General features: G+C 40.6%; 1 protein-coding gene across 3 annotated transcripts in view; it reads left to right on the top strand.

The window, feature by feature from the left end:
* The first annotated feature begins 23 nt into the window (after positions 1–23).
* LOC121314718 (RNA-binding motif, single-stranded-interacting protein 3) overlaps positions 24–23,638 on the top strand; it is a 397,361-nt gene continuing 373,746 nt past the window's right edge. For all 3 annotated transcript variants that reach the window (XM_041248292.1, XM_041248290.1, XM_041248289.1), the window contains exon 1: positions 24–195. In XM_041248292.1, coding sequence (XP_041104226.1) covers positions 31–195 — 165 coding nt within the window. In that variant the 5' untranslated portion in view covers positions 24–30. The remainder of the gene's footprint in view (positions 196–23,638) is intronic.

The following is a 23,638-nucleotide window of genomic DNA, read 5'->3' as shown; positions in this document are numbered from 1 at the left end:
TTTTTGTCTTGCAATGTAGTGAATTAGAAGATGGAGCTGGATGTTGAGGGAGTTTCTCAGCATTCAGAGCCCATCCCCCACTCTCCGGGGTCTGGAGTCTGTGAGCAGCAGGATGGGCAACCAGGGGAAAGTGTAACTGCCAGTAACAGCCACAGCAAGGACACAAGACCAGGCAGTGACAAAGACGACAAGAAAGTAAGACCGGTTCTGCTCTCCTTAACAAAAATCACACTTTCTAGGTAAGGTTGGCTTGCAGGACAGCAGCGAAACGTTATGTTTACATGTCTGGCAGTCGAGCAAGGCATTGTGCAATACCTGGTAGCAAGGCAGCTAGGAAGTGCAGGCTAAATAAAATCCAGTGGTGCAGAAGCAGCTCTAGCATCATCATTAATATCTTTCATAAAATGCAAGTAGTTTTCAATTTAAAAAAATGCATGACCTTTTTGTTACAGCGGTAGGTTTTAGAATTTGATTAATCAAAGGTATTAGTAATGCAGAAACTGCTTCTTGCTGATGTCGGCTGATACTGTATGATTTTGTCTATTGCTTCACATATCTGTTGCAATTAATATGGTATAAGTTAGTGTAGGATGAATAAGTTTAAATCGCATTTATTAGGATGCTGTGGTAGATGGGACTATATTTGTAGTTGTGCTGAGTGAATGTAGGATTTGGGCCAGGTAAAAATGTGTTTGCACACACACACACACACACACACACACACACTGATGTTCATGCATTGGAGGCTAATTGTTTAGGAAATATAAACAGTTATTTTTAAATATATAATTGTGCATAATTTTTTTATGAACTACAGCTATGGCCAAAAGTTTTGCATCACCTAGAATTTTAGGATTTAATTACCTATAATTTATATATATATATATATATATATATATATATATATATATATATATATATATATATGATAATAGAACCCTAACTAGTCATACTTTCACTCCAACTTCATAGCCGGTATGCTACACAGATTCACATCTTAACCTAGATTTCAAAATGTCTGATTTTTCAATTTTAAAATATATGGAAAACTACAAAACGGTATGTAATTCAAGTTAACGTAACATTATTCAGCAGGTTTCGTTCGACATAATGAAGCAAAGTTACTTAATTCTATGGAGTGAGTCAAAACTTTTGGCCATAGCGGTCTATGGTAATGGATTTTGCAGTGTCCATAATATTTCTTTAATATTTGAATGGGTGCAAATTTAGCCTTCTCAGAGTCTGACATTTCATCATGAACCAGACATGTACTAGGTTGTTTTGTAAATCTCATAAAATAAAAAGAGAAAAGAAAATTATTTGATATTCCCTATTATGCCACGCCTTTCTTTAAATATTATATTGCTTTATCTTTTATCAGATAAACAGATACTGAAACTGCATTTATTTAATATTGGCAAATGAATATTTTAATTCATGGTACACTGTATCCCCATTCCTTCCCCTCGTGCATTTAGAATGTTGCTTGGGTCATGAGCAAAAACAAATAACAGAATGTTTGTGCTATGGATGGCTTCTGTCCGTTTTCTGCTGTCCTTTAGGGACCTGGAATGGATCATATCACATGAGATTGGAATTGCTTTTTCATACTGTACATTTATTTCAGCTGATGTTGCTGTACTTTGATTGAAAAGTCATGTTAAAGGAAGATGTCACATTCAATCAAGCATTGTTTGTGCTAAGAGAGTAATGCAAGATCATTATTTATTGAATTAGCTGCAAAAATGAAATGTATAAATTCTTTACCTACCCCTTATTGCAGAGTGTATTATCTTACATTTCTCAATTTTTGGACTAGCTTCTTAAGTGATCTTAAGTAATCTGGTATGTTTTTCGACTAAAATGGCAAATTGTATTAAAATAGAGTTGTCTTCATATAGTTTTGGCTATCTAACAAGGGTACTTGTTAGATACCCAAGTGAACTGACCAGTAAAGTTGAGAATCAAAGCGGATTTGAAGAAGAACCTTAGCCATCCACATGGAAAACCAGCATAACCCTCTGCTAGACAAGATGTGGCAGAGTAGAAATGCCAGGAAAGTTGACTTTTGCATATATAAAAAGGGCCTGATTTGTCTTATCGACCTGTACTGCAGGTTAATTGGTAAAGTCTGTTTTATAGAGTTTTTAAATGCATTTAATATTTGGTCTGCTTTTATACACAGCAGAGAGCAAGGGGTAATACATTGTGCTTAGATCAGTCACCCATACTAATAAAAAAGGTTCAGGGATCAAGCAAGATCTGCAAGTTTAAATAAAAGAACTATGCAAGAATCAATCAGTTCATCAAATTACTTTTATATTGCGTCATTCGTGGCAAGCCTTCCCAAAGCGCTTCATGGTCAAGTAAGTAAAAAAGCTTATGAAAATCAGACCAAGCGATAACAGAAAAGTAAAATTAAAACACAAAATAAAAACATAAAATGTAATCACACCCCAAAGGCCTGAGAGAACAAATAGGCCTTCAGCCATGACCTAAACTTTGCCAGGGAATCAGCATATACACCAAAGAGCCGGAGCATTGTGGGGAAACTACAACCTCCTAGTGTGACATACCTAGACTCTGGTGAAACCAGAAGCCCCGAATTTGCCTATCGCAACTGGCGGCCAGGGTATATAGATGGAGCAATTCAGATAGGTATTTAGGTCCAAGACCCTGCAGTGCTTTAAAGGTCAACAACAGAATTTTAAAAGTGACACGGAAACCAATAGGAATCCAATGTAGTTGTAGTAAAACCAGTGTAATATGTTCAGTCCTTTTAGTACCAGTCAGAATTCTTGGCCGCCACATTTTCAACAAGTTGTAACTTATTCAGTAGTTGAGCAGGAAACCCAGCTAATGGAGCATTACAATAATCAATGTGTGAAGAGACAAATGCAGTATCTCACAGATGGTAATAAGCTGATTTGACCATAGAAGAAACATGAGCTTTAAAACTAAGACTGGCATCCAATAGTAAGTATGATATAAGGATAAGGATGGATTTAATGCATGCCTTCAACAACAAAATGCAAGATTAGAAAAAAAAAAATCCTTCCTTATCCATTTATCATACATGCATAGTCCTTTCTTTAAACTTGCATTTTATGGTCTTGCATATCTTGCTTGAGTCTTCAACATAGTCTTTTTTGAGGGGTGTTTGGTGGGTACATAAGCTTGATTTTAAGTTTGAGTTTAAACCTAGCAGCACTACAACTTTTCCCTGAAGTGATTTATCAGCTGTCAGCAGATGCATATGGAGACTCCTCCAATGTACTGTTAAACAGGCAGGCACATGTACTGTGCTCTGCAGATGATGTTGGTAAAAAATACTATTTCCATTTTAAATACACAGAAAATAAGGAATGTGTTTTTTTTGTCAGATGTAAATTTAAAACATTGTTCTATTTGTCCTGGAAAACCGCTCAGTTTCAAACAGTGTAATTCATTATTAGGCTGACATGCACAGTAAAAAGGAAAATGTCAGTTTACCTGCCAGCCTCTGCCGTTCATATATTTCAGATTTTGATTTGACAGGATAACAAAAAAAAAAATGAATTCTCACATTAAAAAGCCTCCATTAAGCAGTAGGATGGCATGGCAAACTGTTTTATATATATGAAATATATTGCAGATGTATTAAATTAGAAATCTTAATGATGTTCTACCATGTTATACAATGTGTAATAGTTTTCTAGTCCAAAAGGCAAACTCAGCAGGCATACTGTTTAAAGAAAACATACATAATGCCAAACACAAATAATAAACAATAACGTTGGACAGCTTTCACCCGTCCGCACACAAATACAATATACCTTAATAATAATACAAATTAAAATAATTATCATACATATATGGCCACCCTTTGCCTTAATAGCAGCCTCACAAACACAAGGCATTTGGTTAACAAGTTTCAGCAGGAAATCACCCGACATGTCTTCCCACCTCTTCTACAGCAATTCCCAGAGATGTAGGTGCACTTGTGGGTAGCTTTCCTTTGACTCTTCTGTCCAGTTCATCCCATACAAGTTCTATGGGATTGAGGTCTGGAGTCTGGGCAGGCCAGGTCATTAGATTGAGTTGTCCTTCACTTTCCTTCTTTGCCAGATAGTTCTTGCACAACTTTGAGGTGTGTTTCGGGTCATTATCTTGCACCACTCCTCCTGCCTCAAGCAAGTTAGGCAGACATCCACCTTGCCAGAGACACGGTGGGGCTTGCGACCAGCCCCCCTTGCTGCTGCTGCTTCTGCTTTCCTATCCTTTTCTTTTTCCCAAATGAGATTTACATTAAAGCACCTACAGTACCTGTTCCGGCCTGAGTCCAGGAGGCGCTGTTAGATCCCACAATGGATAGCACGAGTGACAGGATGGTGTATGGTGAAGTCAGGCCAGAATGCAGTAAGAAACACAGGCACTGCAGATACAGTGCAAATGGCGCTTGCGTCATTTTATTTAAAAAAACAAAAATAAAATAAATATTTAAACAGAAAATACTCCTCACAGATTGAAAATAAAGGTTGTAAATAAAACAAAACTCGAACACAAAACAACCCTTACGGTCCGGCTGGGCAGTAGCCTTCACGGATCCTTAAGTTTTTAGTTTTGTTTTTTTTTTTTCTCCCCCGCTCCTTCTCATTCACTCCTCCGAACTCCCACCCGGAGCAGACAAAACTGCAGGGTTTTATGCAGGTGACCATCTCCCAGTTAGCAACAAATGAATCACCTAATTAATTTGGGAGATGGCCACCTTCTGCACTGGCAGAGCACGAGATGACGACCTCGCCTCTGCCAGAAAACATTTAAATAAACAAAAACACACGGCCCTTCGCCGTCATATATAAATACAATAAATCATAAAACAAAAAGTAAATACAAAATATGCACAGGGGCAGGGAGTACCTCATTCATAAATAAATACTAAATCAAAACAATAACATGGCAGATGGCATTTCTCTTGTCCTCCACATATAATTTTTTTTTTTATAGCAGGGCTTTGTCCTGCCCCCTTTTTAATAATGTGCAGGGCTCTCTCCTGCTGCCCTGCTACAAGCACAAAAAAAGTATGCAATGCTATTATAAGAGCGAAAAAACTGAAAGACCATCGCTGGACCAAGGAGATACTAGACTGGATCCCAAGAGATATGAAGTGACCAAGAAGAAGATGGCGAGATGAAATTAGGAAACACGCCAGAGCAACATGGATGAGGGATACAGCAGGCTTTGGTGGAAGAATTTTGGGGAGGCTTTCATCCAGCAGTGGGTTGAAAAAGGCTGGAGATGATAATTAACGTGTGTGTGTGTGTGTGTGTGTGTGTGTGTGTGTGTGTGTGTGTGTGTGTGTGTGTGTGTGTGTGTGTGTGTGTGTGTGTGTGTGTGTGTGTGTGTGTGTGTGTGTGTGTGTGTGTGTGTGTGTGTGTGTGTGTGTGTGTGTGTGTGTGTGTGTGTGTGTGTGTGTGTTTAATTGGTGAAGACTTAATTGCTGCCTAAATTTGTATTGACAGAACTAGACCAAGAGACTAATATGTTCTGTTTGATGTCAGATAGAAAAGATTCTCCACAGTGTAAAGAGTGTTGCTCAATAATCTGAGCAGAATTAATGAAATTCACAAGTTACTGTTTGACATCTAATGCAACCTGTTTCATGCTTTACAAGAGCCAAGGTAGAATGAGGTAAATGGGTCAGAGTGTTTTTTTTTCTATCTTAGGTCAGGCAACAAACCAGGGAGGTATGTATTAAAGCAGACAGTGATTAGAGCTCTGTTAATTTGTAGTAACCAGGAGCATTCAGTTTGGTACATTGCAGCACAATGGTGAACCAGTAGTAGCTATGGCTATTCACATTTCAGTGCTAATGTCAGTACCATACCTGACATCTAGAACTGGTCTCGATGTTTGGGTTTAACATATATACTGAGATATCAGTTTGCTTTGTTCAGTTGAGCAAATAATATTGTTTATGCATATACTTTAATAGATTGTTTTGCTTTTTTTACTGTGATGATAGAGAACACACATGAAAGAATACGCTTAAAACATGTCATTTCACATCCCCATTGGAACCTATTAGCAGCATCTACATTTATAATGTTGCTGAGAATATATATCTCATACTCAGAATGACAATAACAAAGCATTCTAAACTTTTAAACCACAACAGGTTATGTACAGAATTAAGTACCGTAAATTAATATCAAGGTTTTGTCTGTTTTTTATTTATATTTAATGACTTTGAATATGTATATAAATGTTCTGTGGCTATCTCTAATCAAGTTGAGAGTGTACTTTCTCTTACAATCTTTGTATGACAGACTGTGAGAGAGACAGAATGATTCTTGGTGATAAATCTCCCTCCTGAACTGTGGGAACAGAGTGCCCTGGACTGGATAGCCAGACAATGTATTCCCACTGTTAGGTGGAAGTTGGCCATCTAGAAAGGGGGCGGAGCTATGGTACACCAAATCATTGACCCAGAAGGGAAGCAATGTGGCAGCCTCGGATTGGAGGAGCGGTTGCAGTCATTAACCAAGAGGGCGTGATTGATGGTACATAAGGGGATGTAGCGAGGTGATCTGTTCCTTTGTTATAGTTAATGCTGAACTGGAAGGAGAACCGTACTGTTATCATGAGTGTTTTGTTTGTTTGTCTTGTCTAAAAATATACTTGTTTTTTGTTATTAGACGGCTAACGTGATCCGGAGCTGTTGCTAAAGGTCATCACAAAACCTGGTCAACACTGTACTTGTGTCACGATTAATTGTATCTGCACCAAGAGCACTACAGCACTCACTGTGGACTTGTGATCGTGTTTGTGTTATTTGTGGGTGTTTAAATACCGGGACTATAATTTCAGGACTGAACCCGTGGATTAATACAGAACTCTGTGTAATGCCTATTATCATTATTGTTTACTGTTGTCATCAGACTTTGGGTTACAAATAAAACCGTCATTTCCCCAGTACTTTGTTGTTTGTCCTTGTCTTGAGCAATGCATCACCCATACATCTGCGCACTGTAAACCACTTTGCTACACAGACCCAAAAGCAAAAGCAAAGACACAGCAAAGACTGCATGAGAAATACACTCTCAACTTGATTAGAGGTATCCAGAAACCCTTATAAACTCACGATAGCATAAGGATTCTTCCTTTTGAGTCTGGTTTTTGTATTTAGGAAATCAATTACCTGCAGCACCAGTGTCTCTCTATTTGTGTTCTTAAATAAAAAATAAAAAGCTTCTCAACAGTACTGTAATTGTGTCTGCATGTGTACAGTCACTGTTTTGAAGGATCAGCAGCCCGCTTCAGTGTGTAGTTCCAGTGATTCAGGCACCATCACATCACAGGCCCTGCTACAGTAAATGTGATTAGGTGCTGTCACAGTAAATTTAGCCCTCATCTGTTACTAAAAGAATCCCAGTCAAAGGTTCCTCTCTACAGCAAAGTGGCCTTTTTAGTGCTTTGATTTGCTCTAATGGGAAAGGATAGTCACTGAGAGACATTTATAAACCTTGTCTGAATCAGTGATTTCTACCTTAAAATAGCAGGATTGCCTGTCTCTCTTAAAAGCGACGGGTGCAGAGCTCTTATTGTGAGCCTGTTAAAGGGATCAGAAGTTGATCAAGTGTGCTATTAGCCAATTCCTCGCTAAAGTAAGATGCACTGCTGGCGACAAGTTTGTTTGATGGGATCATTCTCCAGTTTAATCCCTCTGACACACTGACCCATTTTCAGTGAAGTGTCCTTCCCTGTGAAGTGGGACCTTTAAATGGTCTATTCAGCTATTCTCACTTGGGTTATTGGATTTTTCGTAGACATTGTGATTGCATTTAGTAGCACATGTAATTGTTTTTTGCATTCACAGATGCCTGCCAGATAAATTTTGAACAGCCCAGTTTGAAGACATTTTTATTGTGCTTGCTGTAGCCAGTAAGGCACCAGAGAAGGGCTAGCGGAACGTGCACAGTGCTCAGAATCAAGGCAGCAAGCCCTCCATCTCAGAGAGGAATTTGTAGTGTGCAATTTTGAATTCTTCCACTGTTGAACATTTGTTTATATATATATATATATATATACAGTGCCTTGCAAAAGTATTCAGACCCCTGACCAATTCTCTCATATTACTGAATTACAAATGGTACATTGAAATTTCATTCTGTTTGATATTTTATTTTTAAACACTGAAACTCAGAATCAATTATTGTAAGGTGAAATATCTTGCTTGCATAAGTATTCAACCCCTGTGCTGTGGAAGCTCCCAGTTTACACTGATGAAAGTAATTGCCCAAACAAGGACACAATTACCTCACCATTGGCCTCCACCTGTGAACCATTAAAGTTGCTGTCACATTTTCTGGATAAAAACCCCACTGTTGAAGGATCATTGGTAAGGCTGTGAATCTGAAGGAAAATGAAGACCAAAGAGCATTCTACAGAAGTTAGAGATAAAGTAATACAAATGCATAGATTAGGGAAAGGGTACAAAATAATATCCAAGTGTTTGGATATCCCAGTGAGCACAGCTGGATCAATAATCAGGAAGTGGAAGCTGCATCACACCACCCAGGCACTGCCAAGAAAAGGCCGTCCCTTAAAACTCAGCACTCAAACAAGGAGGAGACTTGTGAGAGAAGCCACAGAAAGGCCAACAATCACTTTGAAGGAGCTGCAGAGTTCAGTGACTGGGAGTGGAGTAATGGTGCACCAGTCAACCATATCAAGAGCTCTGCATAACACTGGCCTGTATGGGAGGGTGGCAAGAAAGAAGCCGTTACTCAAAAAGTACCATCTGAAAGCACGTCTGGAGTTTGCCAGAAAGCATGAGAGTGACCCAGCTGCGATGTGGGAAAAGGTTTTGTGGTCAGATGAGACCAAGATAGAGCTTTTTGGCCAAAACTCAAAGCACTATGTGTGGCGCAAACCTAACACTGCCCATGCCTCAAGACACACCATCCCTACAGTGAAGTATGGTGGTGGCAGCATCATGCTGTGGGGATACTTCTTATCAGCAGGGACTGGGCATCTTGTTACAATTGAAGGAAGAATGGATGGAGCAAAATACAGGAAAATACTGCAAGAGAATCTGCTTCAGTCCGCTAAAAAACTGAAGCTTGGAAGGAAATTCACCTTTCAGCAGGACAATGATCCCAAGCACAAGGCCAAAGCAACATTGGAGTGGCTCAAGAACAAAAAGGTGAATGTCCTACAGTGACCCAGTCAAAGTCCTGATCTCAATCCCATTGAGAATCTGTGGCACTATTTGAAAATTGCAGTCCACAAGCATCATCCAACCAACCTGAACAACCTGGAGTAAATCTGCCAAGAAGAATGGGCCAAAATCACTCCAACACTGTGTGCAAAGCTGGTACATACTTACCCCAAAAGACTTAAAGCTGTTATTGCAGCGAAAGGTGGCTCTACCAAATATTAAAGTGTGGGGGTTGAATACTTATGCAAACAAGATATTTCAGTTTTTTATTTTTCTTACAAATATTTCCCAACATAAAACCAATGTTACCTTACAATAATTGATTTTGAGTTTAAGTGTTTTAAAATAAAATATCGAACAGAACGAAATTTCAATGTACCATTTGTAATTCAGTAATATGAGAGAATTGGTCAGGGGTCTGAATACTTTTGCAAGCCACTGTATATATATATATATATATATATATATATATATATATATATATATATATATATATATATATATATATATATATATGTGTGTGTGTGTGTGTGTGTGTATATATATATATATATATATATATATATATATATATATATATATATATATATATATATTTTTTTGAGAAACCCAGCACACACGTAGGCTGTCTCCCTGTAGTCCGCCTCTGTACACCGATAGACAGTATACTGCACCAATGTTAGCGACACTGCGCTGTCGAATTGGCATGAGCCTTTTCAACCGGAGAATATTCAGAGCGTCTCTATGCTTTGCTTTGCTGCATTGACAACAAAGGCTAGTGTTTTTTTTTTTCTAGTTAGTAGGCAGCTGCGGCTCCTGTCTGTTTTACAGTGCATGCTTATAGTTTGCCATTGTTTTTTCTGGTCTTTAACTGCACGCCACTTGTTCTGGTACTAGTGACTTGCTCTGCCAGTACCAGTCGGTACAGTAACTGCTACCAGAGCCTGTACCAGTTGGTACCAGAGCCTGTACCCTGGTCAGTACCAGAGCCAGTACCAGTGACCTGGTCGATACCATAGCCTGTATCAGTGACCTTTTTGGTACAAAAGTAGGTATCAGTCACCTTTATTGGTACCTTTAATGGACCATTCTGTCTGGCCCACCTAGGTTATTGCCGATTATGCACCACGGACACTTGGGTAATTACCACCATCAGGGATGGTCACTCTCTGCAGTTTCTGTTTGGCCTCCATTCCTTTCAGGGTATGATCACAACAACGGTCATAAACCCTCAAGACATCGGGGTGGCAGACCTGCTACTTCAGCGAGAGAAAAGGGTTTTACTCCAAGTACTTCCTGGTGCCAAAATGGGGTGGCGGCCTCAGACTGATCCTTGACCTCGACAGCTCAATCTGTACTTGAGAGCACGAAGGTTCAAGATGCTGTCAATGCAACAGCTCTTGTAGTCTGTAAGGTCAGGTGACTGGTTCACTACAGTAACCTCAATCACATCACTGTAAGACCTGGCCACAGGAAGTACTTGCAGTTCGCCTTTCAAGGCACCATGTATGAGCTCCGCGTATTGCCGTTTGGCCTCTCTATTTTGAAGTGCATGGATGTTACATTGGCCCCTCTGAGACTAAAAGATATCAGATTGATCAATTACCTGAACGATTGGCTGATATGTACCTAGTCACCAGCACAGGCAGCGTTGCACATGAGACTGGTCATCAACCACCTCCAATGGTTAGGCATCATGGTAAGCCAGTCGAAAAAGCTGGTTAATGCCCTGTCACAAAGACGGCTGTAGTGGGGACGTCAGACCAGAAGAAACACACAGTACAGACAGGAAATGATAAATGGATGCGCTGCTGCGCAGTTTATTATTACAAAATAAAACAGGACATGGCACTGGCAGCCAAAACAAAGAGACAAACAAATCGGACTAATACTAAACAAAAACATGGTGAGCAGATATTTTACTGCTATTATAATGATCACAATTGTTACCTCCGTCTCCTATCCCGTTCTCCACTCACCGAACACCCAACCCCGAGTATGTGAAAACATGCTGCTTTTATGCAGCTGTACCGAGACTCGACTGGTAATCAATCATTCAATTGGAGTCTCAGTGCAACTGTACGTGAATTAATATTATTCCCACATATTATTTTACTTGCACGTGAAGTGCTGTGCAATCCTCGTGCCTAAATACAAATATACATTTTAAACACTCATGTTACACAGACCCATTTATATCCCGTGTACCAATGACTATACATCAACATTTAACACACCACACACAACACACACACACGCAACATATAACAGAAAATACACACAGGGGCGGGCACTTTGTCACACGCCCTCACAAAGGGCTGTAGCTACAATTCCGGAAACATGATCCCCAATCTGTCGGACGACAGAATCCAGAGGCTAAGTGTCTGCTTGGAACTGTTTCAGCCCAATGCAGCAGTGAGGGTACTGACCTTCCAGAGACTTCTGGGCCTGATGGCAGCAGCATTCCAGATCTTTCCTGTAGGGCTGTTATGCATGCACCCTCTCCAAGCTTGGTTCAACCACAGGGTCCGGCATCCTGTCTTAGAACGCCACCACGTACTCACAGTGTGTCATCACTGTATGGAGGCTCTCTCGTGGAGGAAACAACCGGGCACAGCTCTGGGCTGTGTCCCAAGGAGAGAGGTGGCGACTACCTATGCTTCCAACCTAGGTTGGGGTGCTGTCTGGAACTTCTTGGGAGTACATGTAGTGCGGGAACCCCCATGGGAGGTTCTCCACATAAATGTTGTGGCACTGTAGGCAGTTCATCTGACCCTGGAGCATTTTTCCGAGAGTACAAGGGAGACATGTGGTGATCCATACAGACAACACCACAGTGGTGGCTTACATCAACAACAAGGGGGTCTCTGGTCTCTCGGTCTCAATCGTTTTGCTAGGGAGCTTTTGCTATGGGCTCACAAGCACTTGCTTTCAGTAAAAGCAGTTCACCTGCTAGGGGTGAGGAACTGGGTAACGAAACTCCTCTAGAGGTGGTCCCCACAGTTCAGATTGGTGACTTCCCCCAGAGGTTGTGAACCTCATCTGGAAGAGGTTCGGGTGCGCACAGATAGGTCTCTTTGCGACCCAGGAGTCCACCCACTGTCCCCACTGGTATTCCCTACTGGAGAGCGGTCACCTGCTCGGCATGGATGTGCTGGCCCACAGATGTCTTTCCCACCATTGACACTGCTTCCACTGTGCGTGGAGAAGATCAGGCAAGATCGGATCCAGGTGCTTTTAATAGCCCCAAAGTTGCCCAGGAGAACACGTTTGTCGACACTGGCACAGCTCCTGTTTGGTCAGCCGTGGCAGCTGCCAGCCTGTCACGACTGTTTTTAATCTGTCTAACAAACTCGCAGCAGCAATTGAAATGGCAATTTAAAAGCTCCTAGGAAAATGTACAGTACTATAAACCCTGATGCCAAAATAATTAATTCTGACTTTAGTTTTAAATGTTTCCAATCTAACACAAAGGTCTTCTTTGCTAATAAAAAAAACAAACAAAAAAAAAACACATTTTAAGTCTGTAATCTTTGTGTTCTGTTTTTTATTTTCTGCATCGAGATTATCCAAATTGCTTTTAATTGAACTCTGCTGTTTATATTTTTAAATGCCATTTCAATTATCCGAAAGACGTGATTATCACAACTAAATGTGTGTTGGAAGTTGGAAGTTTTCCCAACTTAAAAGTACAGAAGTTTAAATATTTAAACTAGAGCTTGTGCCTGTATCTCAGCACACAGTTTGTCAATATGAAGAACAATTTTCATTTTACAATTTTAAAAAGATTTTAAATCCAGTTTAACAAAGATGGTTCAAGGCAACACAGCTAGTGATTGTAAAATAAATTTACAAAGATCTATGAACCTTACATTTTTCTATTATAATATATCTTTTTTCAGCCCACAAAATCTGTCACACTGTGGCATCTTCCTAATGTTTCTTCAATCTTTGTGGGCCTGCTGCCTCCCAGTTTTATAGCCATGTTAATTCTGGAGAGGCAGCTTTTTAAAATAATTTGTTATAAGAACAACATTTACAAATGACAGGAGGCCATTCAGCTTACCAGTGCTCATCTGGTTCCTTATAGCTGGTTAATCTCAAAATGTGTCAAGTAGAATTTTAAAGGTGATTCTCCGTGAACTACATGGCTATGTAACTTATTCCATACCCTACCACTCCTAACTTCTGTCCTACAGTAAGGGTCTCCACATCTAGCTGTGCCCATATATATGCACAGAAAGGAAATTTCAAAGAGATAAATTAGCATTTGCTGTGCATGATTTTTAGGACTGCAAATGTACAGTATGCATTGAGTAAAACAAAAAAAAAAAACTAAAAAAAAAAAAAAGCTATGTGGCCTCATGTTTTGTTTTTAATCAGGCATTAGGGCTTATTTTTGTGGTCTGTCAATCTTAATTACCGGTATAAGACTATTTATTTATTTTTTCAACTGCATAGTTTAATTAACACACGATCCTTCAACAGTGAAGCATGATATATGTTGTGTTATATGATAATTTTACCCGATTTAGAGAGTGTTAGGATGAACATGGACTTTTCATATTCATATATTTTTCAAAATGTGAACAAATAATAAAACTGTCTTTAATTTTGAAGAAGCTTGAAAAGTTTTTAATGTGTACCATATTAGAGTAAATACAAAAATCTGGAACCCCATTAAAGACAGGAGAGAAATACTCGTCAGTACAGTATAATGGTTGTTATTTATGCATTGGTTTCCTTTGCATTGTATCTTATTGATACAGTCATTTATACATTATTTTATCTGAACAAATACAAACAAGGTATTGTTTCAAATATACTTAATATACAGCATTTGGTCTAATTTATACCAGCACTATTATAAATGAACTTTCTTCATGGTGGGTGACAAGCAGACAAGACTGAGGCTGCTGCTTCTTTCTGCTTTTTGAGTGAAATACTCGTTAGTCTCTGGGGACTGTGCCATCGGATCAGTTACAGTTTTCTGCTGCTTTTCAAAAATGGATCTTTGTAAGTGAAGGTTTGCTTCTATTGTGGTCACTTAATTGCTGTTTTATTCACCAGCGAGGTAGCCAAGTTGAGAGTTATAGCTGCAGGAGATTGCAGGGAGTGTGGCTTTTCAATTGCAGGAGAGGCACCCAGACCACAGAGTCTGTAGGTTTTTGTTCAGGTTCTGGCTTTAATCTGGGGCAGTGCGAGTGCCTGGAATTTGGAACCAGTGTGAGGCATGCTTACAGACACAGACACTGAGAAGCAGCTCCCTTCACTTCATTTAATAAATCTTGTCTTTAATAAAGACACACATTTTGTATGTCTTGGCTACAGCTCTAAATAGACTGTGACACAGTTATGGCCCAGCCCCGAGGGCATAAAATAACAGTGCTCTCAGACCTTAGCACTGTTTTTGCCTTTCAGAAACTGACCTGACAGGAGGAGCCTATCAGCCTAAGTACATGTTGTGTTTTACATAATTTATGCGATAATTTATTTACGCTGCAACATGTTTTTTTTTTTTTTTACTTTTATTAAGTTGCTTGCAATCCCTCCCATAGCACCTTGATGCTGTTTTGGTGATGGTTCTGCATCACCATTACAAGGGCTGTTAGTTCATTCTAACAAGCAGGCTTCCTTCGTGTGAGTACTGACTGGTTTTTCCAGTAGCTTGCACAGGTGGGCATCCCTGTACAATGCTACCCGTGGTAACTGTGAACTGGTGGACCCCTACCATACTGTTGCAGAGGTCACCGACCTGCTCCGTTCCCGGTACCGTACCGATCCAGGACCGAGGTTAACTAGTACTGCACCTGTGCCATAGCGTACCAACCCGGTGCCCAAATCACAAACTGAAACCGACCTGGTACCGTCCTGGTACTGTCACGGTTCCGACTCATTACCGACCAGGGCTTACATCCAGTGTTTGGTACCAAGCCGGCCTTGTTCAGGTCTTGACCAGCCCTGTTGCTGTCCTTCAGCAGGCTAAGGCAGCACCTGTACAGTGTTACTGTACACTGCATTGCTACTTGCATCGTGCCTAGATTTTATCCCGGCGAGACATACGAGGCCAGTCTTCCTGTTGAAGACAAGCATGGCAGATGCTCTTTCTATCTAGGGCCAGAGCACACAAAGGAGGCACTGGTGAACAGAAGTTTCTGCAAGTTTTGTGCACATGTCTCCAAGCGCATGCTGAAGAAATCTCTCTGCCGCAGCTCTGTGGAGCGTTCTGCATCCCTCACTCCTGCACAGTGCTCTTTCCCATCACCCTCTGTTAGAGAGGTGGCTGCGTCCTCCCCCCATGGCTCTGTGTCAAAGGAGAGGGGACGACTGTCACAGTGAGGGCTGCAGTGGTGACATCAGACCTGGAAATGAAACATAAATACAAGCTGGTATGGGTCAAAACGGCGCGGCTGTGCTTGTCTTTTATTACATTCACAAATAATTATTTCATATATAAAAACGAGTACCTTTGTTCGCTGGCTTGGTAGCATTTCTCTTACTATCCTTCACTCTCCTCACAGCAACACTCTACTCTGAGCCTGGAGTGGATCTTTTATACTGTGGCTGGAGCCTTAATTACCAATTAAACAATGACCTTTACATAAACAATAAAAGGGACGGGCACCTTGCCACAACGACGTACCCAGGAAAGTAGCCCACGCAGGAAGCCGTCTTCACAGTCTTCCTCATCCTCCTCTGCCTCTCCTCGCTGTTCCAAATGATAAGATGGAGATGATCTGGGCAGCAGTTTCCTACCAAGGAACGGTGCTTGAAGTGTTACTGCATGAACATTTGGTGTCGCTTGCCCCGCCTATCCCAAGGGACTACGAGCTCAGATTGGCAGCAGGGTGACATGTTGTCTGTCGCCACCTCTGAGGAGGTGGGCAAACAGGAACTGGAGTCATCTGGAGTATCGGCATCAGTGTGGTGCTTACTCACTGCAGTTCAAGCACGGTCCCCTCCTGTTAGGGGCATGACTGTTACTTCAGTCAAGCACCCACAGGATGTTGCCTCCTATCTAGGACTGTGCTTGTACTCCAGGTTCTTGCTGTCCACTCTGCCGGAGAGAATAGTCAATTGGTTAGGGTTATTTTAGCTCAACAGAGTGCTCATGGTAATGAAGTTCCAGAAACTTTTGGACTTGATGGCAGCAGCTTCTCAAACCCTACTTTTGGGTCTCCTTTGCATGCACCCTCAGCAGGCTTGGTTCAGCAGCAGGATTTTTCAGCCATGAATGCCTATTGACAGTGTTTCGCCACTGTCTAAAGGTGGAAACAGCCTGCCTATCTACACCTTGGCATAGGGCTGGGCAGTGTCACCAGAGGGGAGGTCATCACCACAGATCCGTCCAGCCTGGGCTGGGGTGCTGTGTGGAGTGGCAGGATGGGCCGAACCCTCCTTGGCAGGGTCTCCACATACATATTTTGGTGCTGCGATTTACCCAGCCTAGCAGCATTTTTTGCAGAAGGTTTGAGGGAGACCTGTGCTTGTCCGTACAGACAACACAACAGTGGTGGCTTATATCCACCACCAGGGCGGCCACAGGTCGCCCAGTTTCCATTGCGTGGCCCGCAAGCTTTTGCTGTGGACACATGAGAACCTCCTCTCACTGCGAGCTGTACATCTTATTGGCCCAGGACAGTCTGGTTTTAAACCCAGATGCAGCTTCTGAGCAGTTGTGGAGACTGCCCAAGGACCGTGACCTGCTCAGTCAGGGACGGGGGACCTTATTGCATTCCGACCCATCGAGCCTGTAGTTCTGGGTCTGGCCCCTGAACGGCTGCATTTGAGCCGTCTGGGTCTGACACCTTACAAAATGCCAGAGCAGAATCCAGTGGGGTATAAGTGGAGCATCTTTAACCCTTTGTGGTCCATTTATTCAGCGCCTGTCAGGCACGTCAGGTCCAATTTATTTTCACACGTGCTGTTTATTTTACACATGCTGTTTAAATTTTTTTTTTTCCCCAAGTAAAACCGGTTTAAAGGGCTTTGCAATGCTAAGTGATATCAGTACTGCATCTCCAGCCAAGCCCCACCTCGTGTTCGCTGTATTTTTCACATACCTCTTTATAGACGTGCATACTGATAAATCCTCTCCTGATCACTCGTTTTATCACCAAAGTCTTCAATAATGTGATCCAAGTCGTTATTTTATTACTAAAACATCTCAAAAAGCTATGCAAATGTATGTGATATTCTTTGAACGCTGGATGCGGAAGCAGCTACCTCCTTTGTTTATGTCTGCTTATCTCTGTATGGCGCAGCTGCTAGGGCTGTTGCTCACACGCCCCCTTTTTTTTGGTTTCATTCGGCTCCTATCGGTCTCACTCGGTCATTGAATGGTTTCCTCGGCATTTTCCGGAGAAAAAATGACTAGAGACCTGTGCTTTATGTCTTTTCAATGATGTCGTACAGGGTCCGACATTGGACTGGAAAGGGAAAATCGTAATGTCGGACCTGGTCCGACATTGGACCTCAAAGGGTTAAGACATGGTGTCTGCCTCATGGGTTCAATAATACTGTTTTTTGCAGGATTTTTGATGAGGGGAAATCCCCCTCCACATGAAAGACAAAAGCTCACGTTGGACGCCTATGAAGGACATTGTTCTTTGCTGGAGGTTAAACGTGGTGCTCAGTGCACTTGAAGCCTCCATTTGAACCCATGCATTCAGCTGATCTGAAATATTTATCGCTCTGGCAACTGTTTAATTGTTATCACCTCCGCAAAGCGAGTGAGCAAGATGCAGACATTCTCCATAGCGAAAGCCTGCTTAATTTGTACAGAGACCAGTACAAAGGTTATGCTCAGTACCAATCCTGCCTTTTGCCGAAGACAATCTGGGCATTCCATGTCAACCAGTCTGTGGAATTGGAGGCAGTACCCGATGCTGGGCCTGACGTACTTTGCTGACAGGACAAAATGTTGGAGGCAGTCCCATGGTCAAGCCCTGTCTAAGCAGTAGCTGTCCAAATCGATATCAGACACATCCAGGACTGACTGAGCTGGCCAACTTGCCCCCTCCAGAAACCTCACTACCCATTCCTCCAGGTGCATGGCAACTTTGTGAGCTTTATTCCAGGGTACATCTGTCAAGGACAGAATAAATCATATCCGGGTAAACAGGTGGTGGGGCGGAGGGAGTGAGAGAGTCTAATGCTTCAGCGTATTATACTCCTGAAGCATGGACGCCTGTGACTTGATGGTAAATATTCTTCGCTTATGTCTTCACTGACACACTCGCTGACATCCGATTCAGTGGAAGAATTATATGTATTTGAATTTAAATCGGAATCTGAATTCGTTATTATTACGAATACTTCTTTCTAACTGAGCAATTTTTGCCGGTTTACAGATATTGTTGACAATTTTGTGACAGGGTTTATTGTATGTAATTCAGTCAGCATCTGGCAGAGGGCGCAATAAAAAGGTGTTACAGAAACTTAGTGTTACAATATTATGTTACCAGGAGTTTTGTAAGCTCAGTAATTCAAGTTTAAACGGCAGCACAGTGAACGTACCGGTACGTTCATACTGGTCAAAGGGTTAAGTAATGGGGAACCAAGGTTATGATAATAACCAAAAGTTATTTGACATTGTCACGCCGCACAGGCACGCAGATTTATTTATAATTACACAATTTCAATTGCATTGCAGTGGTACATGGCCGCCACTAGGGTACCAGCAATGATGTCCCTAGTGCGGGAGAAAACACTCGGTGTTGACACCATGTAAAATGTCCCAAAACAAAACATATTAAAACACAGCTAATAAATAAAAGGTCGCCAAGCTTGGGCTGTGCGCTATCTCAACTATAAGGAGGGTCCCGCACTTAAAAGGCTGAACTGAACCCTTGCTCTACTATTGGGGATCGTTAACCAGATCCCATAACCTTGACCTGGTTAATGTACCTTAATCCTAACAATCCCAATATTCACACGACCATCCCAGTTGTGACGATTCCGAGTCTCGCACACGATGACTTGTTGCTGTTTTCCATGGTCTTATATGTTCTCGCGCTCACATTTCGGGCTGGGAGACGCCAACTCTTTTGAGCCGAATGCTGATCCTGTCAGCCAGACCCTGATGCACAAAGCAGAGTTGCTGTAGAGGCGAACTAGTAGAAGAGAAGGAGTGTTCAATACAACCTAATCTCTCTCTCTCTCTCTCTCTCTCTCTCTCTCTCTCTCTCTCTCTCTCTCTCTCTCTCTCTCTATATATATATATATATATATATATATATATATATATATATATATATATATATATATAAAATTATATATAAAATTATTTAAAAATGTATATTTAATTCCTCTTGTGCTTACAGACACTGAGAAGCAACTCATAGTAGGTAGTAGGTGTGATAAAATCATCATTTAAGTACTAAATATTGATTGATAAAAAAATTAATTGTTACTGGAAAAAGAATCTAACATTTGCAACAGTGGTTTTAATTTAATTCAAAGTGACTGGCAGAAAGTGCTGGCTACAACAAGGAAACACAGGGCAGTTGGTGGTTTTGACGCACTTTGTGTATTGCTTATCCTTTGTACACATTTTAAGCAATGTTATGTATTGTGGTCTGTTATCATGCTTGCATAATTACAAAAGGAAAAGCTATAACCTGTAAGTTTCACTCTTCTTGCCATTGGAGTAGCATTTTAGTACTAATGTTAGTCAGAATTTTAGAATCTGAAGAATTGGGCTGCCACTGGTCACTCCTACTAAAAACAATGACAGGGTAAAAGCATTAGAATGGAATATAGCTATGAGTGCAGCAACTGAAGGCTGATTGCTGGACTTTACTACATCTGTTTTATTCAATTGTCTAGGCAAAGCCTAATGGTCCGAACGTGATGGGAGGTGGTTAGGAAGATTTAATGAAGTATTAATGGAATAAAAAAAAGATAGGATATTTCCTGTAGTTATGTGGCATAAAGCACTCAACGCAAATGGTCTGGACTCAGAATAGAATACATTACTGAATATATGATGGACAAGACTTTCAGCTTTTATGGAAGAGGTCTGAGATTTTCAGTTCCAGCAAGCAAAACTTAAACTGTGCAGAGCTCAATTGTTTGCAGAAGGTTGCATTTATTTATTCTCAGTAATACATTATTTTGCAAGTTGTTGTAGCCAGTCAGTGTGGGCAAACTTGGAATTGCCTGTCCAGAACAAAGCAACAGCGGGAAGGTGACGTCAATCTGCAACTTTGTCGTCCAAATCAAGTTTTTATAGATTGTTTACGTTCAAGGTTGTTAATGTATATTCAGTGGTTTTAAAGGCTTTAACTCTGTAATTTCTATATACTAAAAACATCAAATTTGAAAACAATGAATAAAGCAATAGACTTTGAAATATTGCTTTTAATTTATGGTTTGAACAACAATTAGCTTGTTTCACAGAGAATGAGGGTCTGTACACTCCCCAAGAAACACCCTGCCAGAGTGAGCTGCAATTCCTGATATTGTCAGTGAGAGTTAAGGGAAGTAGAAATCTTTGTCTACAACTGGTATCAAATAATGCACAAGTTGAGGTGGGATAAATAACACTTCTAGTGTGGGTTCTGCTGCTTTTTGGCTTCAGGTGGCTGTCTGAAAAATAATCTTTTAGTTTAATACATAATCAAGATTGAAATAAATGATCAATAATCTCATATTATTGTTTGAAGATACAAAAGGATACATGGTATGCATAATCAGATAAATACAATTTCTGATGCCAAGACACACACAGCAGGCATTAGATTAATTTGACTGGAGGTACTCGAAGCAGAGAATATTATGAGAATTGTTTTGGTGCCCTTCAATCCATCTTACCCTTATAATCCACTGTAATGGCTCACTTCACACTTTTAACAGCTTGTTTTCCTACACATATTTGCCCATTGGCAACAATTTAGTGGTAGCTTATTGGCCAGTAATCTGCTTCAGTACCATTAGATTCTTGAACTGTTAAAATATGTTTTACAAAATAGGTAGGTAAAAAAATGTAATCAGACTCGGGTCTGAATTTGAGTCACCGAAAAAGTTTTCTGTTCTTTCAGAGTACTCGTCTGTAACCCTTTCCCAAATAACGTTTTAGAAGTTAAATGTATCGGTATTTCCTGCACTGAATCGGGAGGCGATTAGGGAGGAGTCTAAGCTGTGTTCTCAGTTTGTATGGCCGCTTGTTTGATACATTACAAGATCCTTTTATCACGTCTGCTTGGAGATATTAAAAATGTCTGTGGACGAGGTGAAACAAGAGATAGCGCAGAGTTTATATCATGTAGTGGATAATAGTTCAAGAGGTAAATCAGAAGTGAGGAATTCTTTTGGAATCATAGCGAATGAAAATAATAAACATGTGACTGGATTTGTTGTTTGTAAAACCTGTCTTTATGTTTTGTGTACGACAGCATCATCTCTGCAAAAGCACAGGTGTAGCTCCCTTTCAACTGGTGGCACAAAAGGAATAGACAGGTATTTTATAGTAAAGTAAGTAGAGAGTTAATATGTTATAATGTTAAAATATATCCAGACCACTAGAGGAAGCTACCACACTGTATAGGCTATTATAAACTCAATCTGTAGAGCATGATCGAGTTAGACGGTGCAGGCAGTAGGTAAAGGACAAACACTTGCAGCTTCGGGTCGGGTTGCAGGTCTTATTAAAGCGGGTCGGGTCAGGTCGGGTTGCGGGTAAGAAGGCGGTGTTCAAGTGGGTTGCGGGTTCGGGTCGGGTCCTGTAGAAGCTGGTCCTGGTCGGAAGCGTCGGTCATAAAAAGCGGGCCTGCGCAAGACATAGTATTTAACTGAAGATCAGGAAGTCCTACATTCTATCCCTAGCTGGGATTGGCTAAGATTAGATGCTTGTCTCCTAGAATCACTAGGAGCTGAGCAGCCCTAGCAGTATATCTCCTTCAATGTAGAGTAAACTATAGGTGCTGGCAACTCTAACAAGTTGCTACCAATTGCAATGGAAGATACATATAAAGATAGATGGGGTTGCAATGCATTGCGAGTTTGGAAGCCCGAAAGTGGCATCTTTAAGTTATTAATTTTACTAGATGATTAATGCTTATTAAAAGATGCCTTCACTTTGCACATTAAAACCTTTCAGCTAGAAGACCAGGCTGCTGCATTAACTGGCAGTGCAGACAATTTGGCCATTAATCAAACTTAATTCTTAAATCTGAAGCGACTGAGCTTTATTTAAAAGGTTGGTCTGAGTACCCAATGCTTTGTTATTTGCACTATTGGTCACAGTAAAGGCTCTATGCACATCTGCACCCAAGTTTAAAAATGTAGGTGCACATAAAAAAAAAATTATAATAATAACACAATATAAAGCATATATACATATATAGATGTTAACAGATATTTGCATATGAAAAGCAATAACTTACTTTGACTTAGTGGTGCTTTGCTTCACAATATCCATGGAGAAAAACAAGGTCTTGTTATATTGTTTTACTATTCCATCATCAGCCACCTCAAAACCGAAATATTTCTATACTTCATTTAACAGAATTCAGGGTTGTTCATTTTCTATCCAATCCAGAAGTAATTGAACCTTCAGTTGCTGCGTGTAAATGCTGACTCACGACACATTATTTTGATATGCATTTTGATGTTTTAAAAGTACATCTCATTTATAGTACCGAAAATTTAGAAAATACATTAATAATAGCGTAAGTACTCACACGGGCAAAATGCAATGAACCACTGATGCTTGCGCATATCTCAAAGTAATGCCAACAGTGCTTAATGCAGCATGCAAATAATTAAATAGTGTTAATTAATCTCAATACCCTTAGTCATTTTAAATGTTAAACATAAGCTTTCACTCTTGACTGACCTCCTCTTGACCCAGACGCGTGTACGTGGAGGAAACAAAAATAGTGGTTAAAGTCTTCGATTATGAAAACGTCACAGCTGTGCTGCTTCACTGTTAACACACTTGCTGTCAGTCTCTATGAACTTCCTTATTCTTACCCTCCCGAGCCATTGATTTGTCAACATTCAGACTGAACCCGACCGCTGACATCTACTGTAGATTTTATTTGAATTCTAAAACTGAAATCTTGGTATAGAAAACGGCGTTTTAGATATTACAATAAAGTTTTCTTAGGTGACTGTGGATTTGCAATGCATCCTTGGCTTTTAACACTGTGTTTAATTCACACAAAAATGAAGAACAGGCGTACAAGGGCACTGTTATTGAGGTCATTGACATGGAATTTGCCTAAACGTATTTAATGTTGTCAGACTCCCCCACACGTTATGTACAATGTACGCTTTCACCTTTACACGTTTGTATGCATATAAAATGCTCTTATGTTACAGTAAGTGTTCGGTGGCTACTTCTAATCATATTGAGTTTATTTATCATGGAGACAAGCAAAGAGTACCAGAGAAAATGCATGATTAAAAGATTCACTGAACAATTAATTA

The sequence above is a fragment of the Polyodon spathula genome, chromosome 4 (assembly GCF_017654505.1).
Source record: "Polyodon spathula isolate WHYD16114869_AA chromosome 4, ASM1765450v1, whole genome shotgun sequence".
Classification (NCBI taxonomy): Eukaryota; Metazoa; Chordata; class Actinopteri; order Acipenseriformes; family Polyodontidae; genus Polyodon; species Polyodon spathula.
Note: the sequence above shows the minus strand (reverse complement) of the source record. Positions and strands in the feature narration are given on the sequence as shown.